The sequence below is a fragment of the Salvelinus sp. IW2-2015 genome, linkage group LG7 (assembly GCF_002910315.2).
Source record: "Salvelinus sp. IW2-2015 linkage group LG7, ASM291031v2, whole genome shotgun sequence".
In the NCBI taxonomy this organism is placed as follows: Eukaryota; Metazoa; Chordata; class Actinopteri; order Salmoniformes; family Salmonidae; genus Salvelinus; species Salvelinus sp. IW2-2015.
In genome coordinates, this window is record NC_036847.1 from 28,598,082 (window position 1) to 28,611,515 (window position 13,434).

Below are 13,434 nucleotides of genomic sequence, written 5' to 3' on the forward strand. Positions count from 1 at the left end.
CATTTGATAAAGCTTGCCAAATGATACTGAAATGTCTGCATATTTCTTTAGTGGACATCGCTAGCCACAACATTTACTTATTAAATCACAGTTATTTGGTTTGACGCCGACGGTTTCGTGGGCGTGCACGGTCTGCTATTGTGCTTTTGGCGCGCAAGCAAGTCGTGTGGGGAGGGGGAACAAAAAGCCCAGAAAAAGCATCCAGCCAACTGCTGAAGCTAACCAACCGTGTGGTGGAAGAAAGCAATTTGGGTTTCCAATAAATTCATCCGAATTACAAAAGTGAGTAAAAACATGAAGCTATATCTTAGCTAGTTAAAAAAGCAGAAAGTCTTGATGATAACGTTTGCGAAATTGCTTAGTTAGCTAACATTATCTAGTTACGTTGGTAGTGAACAGTTAGCTAGCTGGTTGGGACAAACATGTTAGCTAACGTTTGTGTAACTACACGCTTACGACTATTTAGATTTGAGTGCCCCTGTGCATCGTTTTCTAACAAACGGCAATGAATTAAAACCGCATTTGGCTAACTAACTAGTTATTTTACCCCTATTTGGAGGAAATTGCTTTGTGTTGTATCAAATGAGTCAAATATACGCATGCCGGCTAATTTAGCGGTGTTGGCTGACTGAGTAAACGTTAGCCTAGCCTACTTTATAATTCAAGTGATTCCTTTTAAACGGACAATCAGCTGTCGGGACATGGTTGAGAAATAATCAATTTAAGCCAGGGTTTAACCTAGATGACTCTCGACAAGTTAACTAGTTTATCGGCTTTATCATTTTGAWGACTTCAGAGTGTGCGTAGTTAGCTAACTATGGACCGCAGACCAATGTGTAAGTTAACTTTATTGCACACATTTCTAAACTTGTTTCGACGTTTGCTAGGTTCTCAAAAGTTGGGACGTGCCACTTAACTCACCTGAGGTACTTTAACCTAGCTAGCCATGGGAAAGAAGACTCGTGAAAATGATGATGGTGCCTCAGGCTCATCTTCAGAAGAGGAAGAATTTATTGTGGAGAAGGTGCTGGACAGGAGGACGGTGAAGGGCCGAGTTGAATTCTTCCTGAAGTGGAAAGGCTATTCAGAGTAAGTATGTTCCTCATGTGATTGTGATGCAATGTTACTTTGACATGTTTTCAATTTGAATATACTTCTTGTAGCAGTAGCTAGCTCATTTCTACCTTTAGCCATCCATATTTTAGTTGTATTTGTCATGCCTTCCAGTATGTTTCAAAACGAATCTAAAATGTTRCCTGCGTGTTTTGCTGACTAAACTCCACGGTGAAGGAAAATTCTGATAAACTCCACCAACAGAGTTGAGCAGAGACCAGGCTCTGTGGAATTCAGCCCAGACTACATCGATTCACCCAAGGTCAATACTTCCAACAATTTTTAATTATGAAATGCTTACCATGTACCTACGTTTGTCCTCTGTAGTTGTGTGCCTTTGTTTGCTGAAATCCATACTTTTTAAATAATATGTAATCAAATACAAACACTGACCTTTTCCTTGTTGAAATTCAATTGGCACATGAACATTTTCACAGCGTTACCATCCTAGAGCAACAGCAATGAGCAAACTGTCAGTGGTTGTATCTGATGAACGTTTATTGAAACATTTTGGATTTCAGCAAACAAAGGCACTCAACTACAGAAGACAAACATTGGTACAAGATAAACGTTTTATAATATATATAWWTTTTTTTATACCTTGGGAAAATCAAGGTATTCTGCGCTGAAAATCCTCAAAGCCTCGTCTGTTTAACTCGTTGGTCGAGTTAATCAGACACTTACGTCACAGTTGAGTTTAGTCAGTTACTGTGTCTAATGTTCAACTCTCTGACTCCTACACATGGAGGGTAAATATTCTTTGGAGACTCGTAAAATGACCAATGCAGTTTTTTCCCCYTCTTCCTTCCATAATGTGGCTTAGGTAGTGGGCTTCGTGTCCATTAGCGCAGCTGCCGACCGAACATTTGAGGCCCTCCTTATGGCTGCAGAGACAATGTCGTTTTTAAAAAGTTAATTTACTGCAATTCTACACATTTTGCCATGGCTTATGCTGAGTGACACCAATATGACAATCAAGAGACCCCATACCATGACAAAAATACTCCTGAATGCATACTTTTTCGATTTTCCCTGATTGTCTTTATTTTGGTGATTGTTAGTTCTCAGATCTGTATTAAAAATAAATAGGGCCATTCTTTTCAATGCTTTAGTTTTTTTCCCGCTGAATTATTTTAAACTGTTGGGACATTAGTGTGTATACATCCTGTCAAATGTCAAGCTTGCTTTTACAATGTATGGTTCATTGCAGAAAGCACAACACATGGGAGCCAGAGAAGAATCTTGGCTGCCCCGAGCTCATTGCTGGGTTCATGAAGACCTACAAGAAGCCTAGCAGCAGTAGTAGTGGTGCAACCCCCAGCAGTGGAGGATCCAAGTCCAGTGCGGGATCATCAGGCCGTAGCAAGGAAGGCAGCAGCAAGAGGAGGAACTCTGATGATGATGATGATGATGAGGAGGGGAGCAGCAACAAGCCCAAGCGGAAAAAAGAGGTGCGTAATCTACCTCATTAATTGGTGTAGATAAACCCGTTTACCCCAAAATTGGTTTATATACCAGGCTAGGTTGTTTACACTAGACAAGATCTAGGTGAATTGACTGCCAGGTGCAAGTCTACGAAACSAATCCTCGTTTACTGAAAGGGGGTGACTTTCATTGCAATTTGTTACCTCCAGCATTTGCAGCCTACTTATAGGTGAGCTGACACTTAACAACTTCTTCAGTGGTGCTGCAGCGTTGGTATTTTAGGCTAGAACAGCAGCTTGATCTTCCTGGGGAACTTCTCATTTGCAAATTTCTAACCAACTGAAGAGCTCATTTTTAAAGTGAAATGGTAAGCAACGCCCTCTTGATCAACTTTCACTGGAATTACAAACACTTTGTGAAATTAAACTGTTCACCCAGTTTCTGTGCTTACCCCCCCCCCGTGCCAAAGTTTCACTTGTAATGTACAACATAAAGGTATTACTCGTCTTTTCTCCAGGATGATGTCCTGATTGCGAGAGGCTTTGAGAGGGGTCTGGTACCGGAGAAGATTATTGGAGCCACAGACTCCTGTGGAGATCTCATGTTCCTCATGAAGTGGTGAGTGTTGAGTACTTAAGCATTGTTGACCTTGTAATCTTTTGTTATTATATTACAACASCATAAGAATTTGTTTTCAAACTGGTGACAAACTGCTTAACTGTAGTGGTTGCTCTACTGTCTTGAAGATAATAGTTTAGGTCTAATAACTTTCTGGTTGTCCTGATTGAGTTTTGCGACAAATTGAGTTGTCGACTAAGCAGTATACTACCAAGTCTTGGCTTTAAATCACCATGGCAGCAGGTTTGTAAATAAGGATGTTTTATTTATTATTTCCTTACTCTACAGGAAGGACTCTGACGAGGCAGATCTGGTGCTAGCCAAGGAGGCCAATCACAAGTGCCCGCAGATCGTCATAGCCTTCTATGAGGAGCGCCTCACCTGGCATGAAGATGGGGACAAGAAAGAGAAGGGTGCTGTAAGCATGTGAGCGGGATGTCTTGCCACGGGAACGGTCATTGACCTCTTACCCCCGACTCTGCAGGGACAACCTGGAGACTCCTATAGCCAGCACCAAATCACACCCTATTCCTCCCCCTTGGCCTTAACCCTTTGATGTTAACTTGTTTGAATAGTCTGCATAGGTATAATCAGTAGTGGTAAATATTCCACCATATTGATCTGCAAACATTGAAGGGTTAGGGCAAAATAGAGGGTTGGGGAGGGGTTTGGTACCGACTGACAACCCTCACCCCATTGATAATGACATAACAAAAACCACACAAACCAACAGTGGAGAACACTGCCCACTTTCTCATGATACCTCCCTCCATGCCCCAATGTACAGGCTAATATCCCTGAATAACAAACAGTTCAACCTAGCCATTTTACATAGACACTGAGAAGGATGCAGGAAGACTGGGGTTTTGGATGTGGTGAAACGGGTGCGCTCTCTACTGGGAAGGGCTTGTATTTTTTTTTCAACTTCATGCTTTATTCTCTCACTTTGTATGTTTTGTGCAGTATTTTTTTTCCCGGGATATAATTGTGTCAGGAAGACCGTAGATTCTGTGGTACCCTGTCTAGGTACAGGCAGCCATATTAAGGTGACTTGAAGGTAGTCGTCTTCACTGAGACGTTAAAATGTGCAGTCTATCAAAGCATGGTCCAGGGACCTGTATTCAGTGTTTGACTGCTGATCCAGTATCTGGTCCATATATTCATTGATTTAACAGGGCAACTGATCCTCGATCAGACAATCTGTGGAAACGTTGAATGTGGGCAACGGACATGTTTGTCACTGGGAAGCCGACAGCCTTGCAAGTCTTAAACCTTAGTTAGTTATGCAGTAGAAACAATAGACTTTTATTATCCGATTCCCCTACTAGGTCACCTTGGTAGAAAAACATCTGTTTCTTCTACACTTTTTCTTCAGTAGTTTTAGTTCAACTTTGATGTTCTAAGGTAAATATGGCCCCTTTATGTAAAACTCCTTCCATGGTTTTTCTTTCAAATTTGCTAGTAGTGTGGCTGGATTGTACGTTTTGTTTTAATCATCGTCATGTTAATATTTTAGCTCTTTTGTCCGAATGTTTTCTTTTCTGTAGCTTTACCCTGTCAACTAACTATGTAGCTCTGATTCCATTGCAAAGAGCATTAATATTTTAGAGTAGCTGCCAACTTGGAATTTGATTTTTTTTGATTATCCGTTAATCAGTGTCCTCACATCAAGCACAAGTAAGAAAATATTACAGATGAATTAGCCTCTGCGGAGTGACCTAACAATCGGATTTATCAGTTTTCATGGAAATATCCTGTGATCTGACTGGTGACACTCAATGTTAACTCCACCTCCACATTTATTGGATTGGTTGAACAGTGCAGAAAACCTCCCCCTGACAGTTTCTTCCTCTGGTCAAGACCAGTATGTTGGGGCTCTAGTTTCAGGCCATTCCTTTATGCCTGCTACTTTAGGCTACAGATGAACAGAAGGGTCACTTCAAAAGTTGTGCCCGGTGTTTCAAGCCATTGTTATTTGCAAATGTGAATGACCACTTGATTGTTGAGTATATACACACCATTATCACAGTAATGCTGAACTGTAACCATTCTTATGATGAGAGGTTGGACATCCACGTGCTCTGCAGTAATGTGAAACAAAACCAGCATTGATTCGATCAAGGTACGCCACCCTGTGGCTAAATGTCTCAGCCAAAGTGCTCTTGTCAGTGCGCTGTGTGGGAGACTGGAACAAGGCAGACTGTTATTTCATGGGACGCTTGTTGCTTTAATCTAACATTTTAAGATCATGTCAGTACTTTGCATTATATGGTTAAGTGTATTTGTTCCACTTGCTATCATTAAGTTGATTTAAAGGAGTTGTAGAAAGATTTGACCCCTTAGACATTGTTTCCCATATCACATCCACATATGTAGTGACAAACCGTAAGGTCATGTAGTCCCACAAGAGGCAAATATCCCAGTTAATTTGGTGTAGCCTATAAATTGTTGAGTTGATGGACAGAGTCCTGTTCATTGGCTGTTCTCTAGATTTACTCGTACTCGATTTGTTCCCCCTCTTGCGGTGATTTCTTTTTTAGTGAATTCTGAGTTGTCTAGCCACTGTAGTCATAGAAACAACCGTTTTTTGTAAATGACATCCTTCCGTTGAGAAACATCCCTATTCTGGACACGTGTAACAGGGTTGTACATGTTTCATGTCATTAGATTTTTTKTGTGTCCTGAATAAAAACCTGTTCATTTTTATTTTGTCACACCACTCCTTTACTTTCAAAGATTTCATTTGAAGTCAAACATTTTTTTATCATGTTTTTAAATGTGCAGCATTTGATGTATTTTACAATTTTTAATGCTCTGCAAATTTGTTTTGTCTTGTATTAAATTGTAGTAAACTGTTTTCAACATTTTTAAAGGCCTGGTGATGTTTCTACTAGCTGAGTAACTGCACTAATCATATTATACCAGCAGATGGAGCCACTTGGCATGTTACTATGGCCATGTCAGGAAATGTTTAACCAGAAATGGACCAAATCATTACTGTTTTGCCCATAAATAAATCTCATAGCTCACATTAGAGAGCACTTACTGGATCTTAATTTTTAAGAACGCAATAATTGATATGCTGTGAATAGGTGGTTGATGAATGTGTAGTCTGACTCTTCAAAACTAATTTGAATTAAACAGTACCATGTGGGTGACCGATTGATTAATTAATTCAATTGAATATTCTCTTCCACCTGGGCTGTATGAGGCAGCTTTAGACAATGTACTAACATTAGGAACACCTTCCTAATTGAGTTGCATCCCCCTTTTTTCCCTCAGAACAGCTGCAAATCTTTGGGGTATGTACTTTACGAGGCATTGAAACTGTTTTCCACAGGGATGCTGGTCATGTTGACTCCAATGCTTCTTACAGTTGTCAAGTTGGCTGGATATCCTTTGGATGATGGACCATTCTTGATACACATGGGAAACTGTTGAGCATGGGAAAAACCCAGCAGTGTTGTGGTTTTTGACACAAACTGATGTGTCTGGCACCTACTGTACCCTGTTGAAAGCCACTTAAATATTGCCCATTCACCCTCAATGGAACGCACACACAATCCATGTCTTGAGGCTCAAAAACCCTTTAACCTGTCTTCTCCTCTTCATCTACACCGATTTGAAGTGGATTTAACAAGTGACATCAAAAGGGATCATGGCTTTCACCTGGTCAGTCTGTCATGGAAAGACCAGATGTCTTGCATAGTAAAGGCTACAGCTAGAGCCTAGACTAGTTATTGCTGCTTCGATTACATGGTGGTCAGTAAAACTGAACCTAATCATGGAACAATCAGATCTCTGCCCCTAGGTCTCCCTTTCACTCTCAGTATCTGTCTGCTGCAAAACTACATCTGGATAGTGGAATTTCAGGGGGAAAAAATTGCTCTTCCACAAATGGAATGCTAAGGTCACCAGTAAATTGTCCAGCTTGTGGGACCATTAAGCCCAGCAGAGGGGGTGAACAGCAGGGGATTTTATGGAGTCTGGTGTTGTCTGCTCTGCTGAACTGGGAGAGGCTATGTTCCTATTATCTATCCTACTCCCAAAGACTCCATCCACCTTCATTCCTTTAAAAGGAATCGACTGAAGTCCCTACAGCCATGCTTCCACCAATCTAATGTTATTAACCGCATGAGTTGGAGTGAACAAGTGCACACTTCTGGAGAAGGGTAGATGATCAGAACGCAGCCTTAGGACCATGGTGTGTTTGTGTGTGGTGTATAAACACAGACATCTGGGAAAATATGATCAGGCTTACGGAACCAGTTGAGTCAAATAAGCGAGGGACTACAGACGAGAATTTGCTGTCTAGCTAAATCAATATTTCAGCTCAGTATTGTGCGTCTTGAGTTGTGTACTGTAAAACTACAATACATGGATTTCAGGTGATAATTGTTGCAGTGATGTCATGGAGTGTGAGCAGACCTAACAAATGGAGGTACTATAATGGGTTTGTGCGCTCGCGCCAGCCTCCACAAACACAGCCGGTGCGGTAAGAGTATCAGTAACTTTCAGTGTAAATGAGTTTGAGGACATTGCCTGTGACAGGTTAGTTGTCTTGCTGCACATCATCACAAATGATTGTCGAGGGGGCTACTGTGCAGCTGGGGTTGCTAGAGTCGGGGGAAGGGAAGGATGGCTGAGGTGGGCTTGATCAGTGTTGCATGGTCTGTTCAATAACACAGACCTATTATGCACATACACACGCTGCCACTGAATTTACACAGAATATATTTTATTTTGCTGTTAAATGTTCAGAAGTTAAGATACTCTATTTCAATAGGGGCTGTGTGTCTGAGTAACTCTGAGACCAATGCCATATCTGGTGGTCTCACTGGTGTTCTGATCAGCTCTGCACAGCTGTCCTCCAGCTGTTGTTCTATGTTATTGTTACACAGATATTATGGCCATACCTCGACTGCAGTGATGGCTTCTGCCTCAGCCTCTCACAGAGCAGAACCAGACCTGGGTTCAATTACTATTAGACTTTTTTTTAAATACCTTATCTGTGCAGACTGTGCTTGATTGATCTTTCCTGGCTTAATGGACCAACAGAATAGTCCAAAAAGGCACACCTGGCGAATCTGGCAGGCAGCTTAGAGCAAGCGTTCAAAAAGTGTGAAATATTTTAAATATTATTTTAACCCAGCTCTGGCATTAGCGTCTCACAGCACAGCGGCGCGTAGATCACTGATCCGTATGAAGGTGATTGCAAAGTGATTCTATAATTTGACTCACTATCATGTTTAATGTGCAGTAAAGAAGGCAACAGAGAGACCCAGCATCTCCATATCTAAGGCTGCGTCCCAAATGGCACCCTGTTCCCTATTACGTGCATTACTTTTCACCAGGGCCCATAGTCCCCCCAGCCTCTCCCTTGGCGGGAATGTGACCAACCTTCACTTCCCTCCTCCATCCTTCCGTTCCTCCCTCCATTAATATCTTCTACTGACCAGGGCAGAGTTATAGCTGCCATAAAAGGCAGGTAATGCATTGTTAACTCATTCTGTCTGCTCAGAGCTGATAGATCCCTCGCTCTAAATCTCAATGCTTCCAATAAAATGTAAATGCTAATGCTTAAACAGGCTAGCTAGAGTTACATGCTGGAGGATGGTGGCGCCTGGGGATGGGGTGGGGGTGACGTTTAGGCCACGCCTGAAAGGGGGAATCCAGCAGAGAATAGAGGAGAGGGAAAAAGGAGGAGAGGAGCAGGAGAGGGGAGAGATGAGGAGAGGAAGGAAATTCAATTAATGGAAATAATAGCAACACCAGATTCCTAAACATGTCGTCATAGGCTACACTCAAGTTTTGTTATGTTACAGTATGTTGTTGAGAGACCCACATGTGGTGGAAAAATAATAGTTCTCCTCCATTCACCAGCAAAGAATCAAAGACTCCTTGTCTCCGTGTGGGTATAATGCATGATGTTTCCACGTCATAGTCAGTGTAACCTTGGTTTTCTAAATGTTGATCCACTTCTCACTTTGAATTATCCCTCTCGTTTCTCTGCCGACTGGTAAGGACGATGATTTGTGTTCCTTCGTAACTCCGGCTTGTCCTGTAATTACATCATTAATTAATTTGCAGAAAATAAAGGGAGAGAGAGAAAATACTGATAGCAATACTAAGGCCAATGCATGATGAACCAACAGTCCTACACACACAATGTTGTAATCATTTCAGAACAGAATCCTTTGATTCCAATACAACCAGTGTCTATTCCTGCATGTTTTAAAGATGATACATTTGTAATTTCGTGAGTAGCTAATAAGAGGCACAAATAATTGAAGTTAGCTAATTGTTACAACAATTGGTATTACATTGTTATATAAAAAAATAGCAGTACATTGTTAAAACATTATGCAATGTTAGAAGACAAAGTATGGGATATACAATATTAAACAGTGCGACTCTTTAGACTAACATACTATGGATTGACCAATTTGTTTTCTAGTGCACTCTTCTCGGCCACAGTACAATGACTGAACCATGGGTCGTGTTCATCAGGCTCTGAAACAGAAGACAATAGACTAAAACCGGGAGGGACTAACATTACATGAAGTTGTCCAATAAGACATTTAGCTTTTTTGTATTCTGTTGTACCCTAATGAATACGATCCAGGTCCTCCTTATTTACAGCACAGCAGTTAAGTGGAGAGCTTTAAAACACATTAATTCTGATTGATTTTAGAGTGGGACTACCACCATAGATAGAGAATTACTACAACGGGAAGTACCATTCAAGTCTATATGCACTATGTTCAAATAAATCTATTCATATGACTACTACAAAGATTATCAGTCGTTGTCCCTGTCGGTAAATTACACGTGGAGATTGGGACTGTGGACCATCTGAACATTATAACAACAGTTAAAGCTGTATTAGAAGTTAGTTTGGGATGGCGCTCTCTTTGCCATGTGTAAATTCCCATTAGATAACCTAAGTTACCCGGCGACTGCACAATGTGATTCAGATTCTGATTAAAGAAGAGAAGGAACTTCTCTTGTGGTAGAAAATGCACTCTCAGCAGGGACTGACTTTGAAGCACCACAGACATAGGCTATAATGTACAGTACCAGTTAAAGTTTGAACACCTACTCATTCAAGGGATATTTTTACGATTTTCTACATTGTAGAATAATAGTGAAGACATCAAAACTATGAAATAACACATATGGAATCATGTAGTAACCAAAAAAGTATTAAACAAAACATTTTTTATATTTGCGAGTCTTCAATATGTGTTATTTCATAGTTTTGATGTCTTCACTATTATTCAACAATGTAGAAAATAGTAAAAATAAAGAAAAACCCTGGAATGAGTAGGTGTGTCCAAACTTTTGACTGGTACTGTATATCAGCCATTTAAACGTGATCCTTTACGAGGTTGAATTTTCCGAAATCTACCCTAGCATAGCACGTTAGAATAGATGCACAATGCATGGCTTCATTCTACGTAGTATGCTAGTGTGGATATTGGAACAGAGCGTCTGCCAGAGTGAAGATAGAGATACAGGGGGTGTGATGACATGCAGTCAGTCACCAGTAGATCTAGGTTGGAAACTGAACAGACACCTGCTTCACATGATATCCTCACTGGTGAGTACTCACTCGGACGGACGGACGGACGGACGGACGGACAGACAGACAGACAGACAGACAGACAGACAGACAGACAGACAGACAGACAGACAGACAGACCTGCCAGTGTAGTTAGAATAGATATTCTGAGGCTGAAAAGAAAAGGGGAAGGTCAGCCAAAGGTAGTCACTTGCTCCCTGGCCCTATCCTGTCCTCCATCAGCCCCTCCTTCCCTGCCCTCCCTTGACCCAGAGGAATCATGGCTGCATGACTATTGGGTCGTTTCAGATAGCATGTGTCCCTGCATTTTACCACAGAGACTTATTGGCACCCTTTTACGTTGAAAAGTYGGCTTGAGTTTCCTAGAGAGGACATGTGTGGTGAGCGATAATCCGTTCACATTCAGCCCAGACACGTTCTGCCTCTAGATATCTGGTTGTCAGCCCTGCCCAAAGCCCTGGCCAGGTGCTGCATGTCCACCACCGATCACTGACCAAGGCATTCTAGAGCAAGCCCGAGAGAACGTATCGCTATATCTGTTTACCCGAGTATAATATTGTACCATAAAGTATCTAATGTTACGCTCTCAATGAATGTGTGGTATTATACTGTTGAGATTTTAGATGATGACTCAGCTGTGACTGTAGAAGTGAGAAGCCACATTTGGCAGTGGAGAGAAAAAATGAAATGGCCACATGTTAAACTATGCACCGGACCTCGGTTCAAATAGGATTTGATTTCTTTCAAATACTTTAGCTATGCTTGATTGAGCTTACCTGGTGCAATGGAACCAATGGAATGCACACCCCGCCCACCTGGAACCTAAGGCAGGATCAATCAAACGCTCAAAGTATTTGAACATTTTTTCAAACATGCTTTTAACCAGGTTGGCTCTGTCTCCACATCATACAGGCTTTGAACCAGGTTGGCTCTGTCTCTACATCATACAGGCTTTGAACCAGGTTGGCTCTGTCTCCACATCATACAGGCTTTGAACCAGGTTGGCTCTGTCTCTACATCATACAGGCTTTGAACCAGGTTGGCTCAGGCGCCACATCATACAATCTTTGAACCAGGTTGGCTCTGTCTCCACATCATACAGGCTTTGAAACCAGGTTGCTCAGGCTGCACATCATACAGGCTTTGAACCAGGTTGGCTCAGGCTGCACATCATACAGGCTTTGAACCAGGTTGGCTCAGGCTGCACATCATACAGGCTTTGAACCAGGGTTGGCTCAGGCTGCACATCATACAGGCTTTGAACCAGGTTTGGCTCAGGCTGCACATCATACAGGCTTTGAACCAGGTTGGTTGAACCAGGTTGGCTCAGGCTGCACATCATACAGGCTTTGAACCAGGTTGGCTCAGGCTGCACATCATACAGGCTTTGAACCAGGTTGGCTCTGTCTCCACATCATACATTTCAATTGGAAATGGTCAGGAGATAACTGAAATGGCCATGCTTTTTCTAGGAGGGTTTAGGGTTCTGAGAGCCCGTGAAAACCTCTGGACTTCCAACTGAGATATTTATTTCATCAGGAAATGTGGAGCCCATATTAATTGATCCGCAAGGATTTGGATCCAGCAAAAAGTTCAAGTGTGGTACTTTCAGTGCCTTTGACTCAATAGATTTCTTTCCACAAGAGGAAACAGGTTTAAAAAGCACAGTGGATTTCTGATGGTCATAGGATTAGTGTGGTGTAGATTACCAATCCTTCTTGCTCTGGATATCTGCATTCACCAGATTAGTGCATGCATTCACAACAGTCCCAAGCCTTTACATAGATCAGAAGTAGGAAGTATATTTGATTACTTTGAGAATGTACAGTATTTGATCATAGACAGCGTGTCATCAGATCATTGATCATAAACAGACAGCGTGTCATCAGATCATTGATCATAAACAGACAGCATGTCATTAGATCATTGATCATAGACAGTGTGTCATCAGATCATTGTTCATAGACAGCATGTCATCAGCTCATCGATCATAGACAGCGTATTATCATATCACTGATCATAGACAGTGTGTCATCAGATCATCGATCATAGACAGCGTGTCATCGATCATAGACAGCATGTCATCAGATAATCGATCACAGACAGCGTGTCATCAGCTCATCGATCATAGACAGCGTATTATCATATCACTGATCATAGACAGTGTGTCATCAGATCATCGATCATAGACAGCGTGTCTTCATATCATTGCTCATAGACAGTGTGTCAGATAATTTCTAGTGATTGAGAAGAGGGGTCACAAGTGACATGACCCTCATTCAAACATTTCATGTCTGACCATGGACTCCATCTCCTCTCTTCTGCCAGAAATAAACCCATTCTTCCCGGAGTACCGTGGCAGAAATCCAGGAAACGTGAGATAATTTGGGGAGCAGACCGAACAGAGGGTCTCTCCACCACCAGATACCTCCCACTTCAGTCCCTTCTTATCCTCTTTCCTCACTCTAACTTTACCTCCTGTCTCTCTCTAATTCAAATAGTTCCTGCCATGCCAATACACCCTATCAGATGTTTCCAAAGCAATACAATACATCAAACAATTAGATAATATAATAAAAAAGAAAAACTCTTTCTCTGTCTGTCTCTCTCTCGCTATCTCTCACCACCCACTCTCTCTCTCTCTCTGTCTGTCTCTCTCTCGCTATCTCTCACCACCCACTCTCTCTCTGTCT

At 41.7% G+C, this 13,434-nt stretch overlaps 1 protein-coding gene across 1 annotated transcript; it reads left to right on the plus strand.

Moving 5' to 3' along the window:
- On the plus strand, nt 1–6,022 carry LOC111966781 (chromobox protein homolog 5). The gene is made up of 5 exons (XM_023991711.2): nt 1–282; nt 888–1,089; nt 2,324–2,564; nt 3,056–3,156; nt 3,445–6,022. Exons 2-5 carry the CDS (start codon nt 947–949, stop codon nt 3,584–3,586), a joined length of 627 nt encoding a protein of 208 aa, XP_023847479.1. The 5' UTR covers nt 1–282; nt 888–946; the 3' UTR covers nt 3,587–6,022.
- Nucleotides 6,023–13,434: the final 7,412 nt, after the last annotated feature.

What these genes read in the sequence shown, in the direction of transcription:
- LOC111966781 (XM_023991711.2), top strand. Translation starts at nt 947, where the DNA reads ATGGGAAAGAAGACTCGTGAAAATGATGATGGTGCCTCAGGCTCATCT. An exon ending in AAGTGGAAAGGCTATTCAGA is followed by an intron (nt 1,090 to 2,323) that starts GTAAGTATGTTC and finishes GGTTCATTGCAG; the next exon opens with AAAGCACAACACATGGGAGC. An exon ending in CTCATGTTCCTCATGAAGTG is followed by an intron (nt 3,157 to 3,444) that starts GTGAGTGTTGAG and finishes CTTACTCTACAG; the next exon opens with GAAGGACTCTGACGAGGCAG.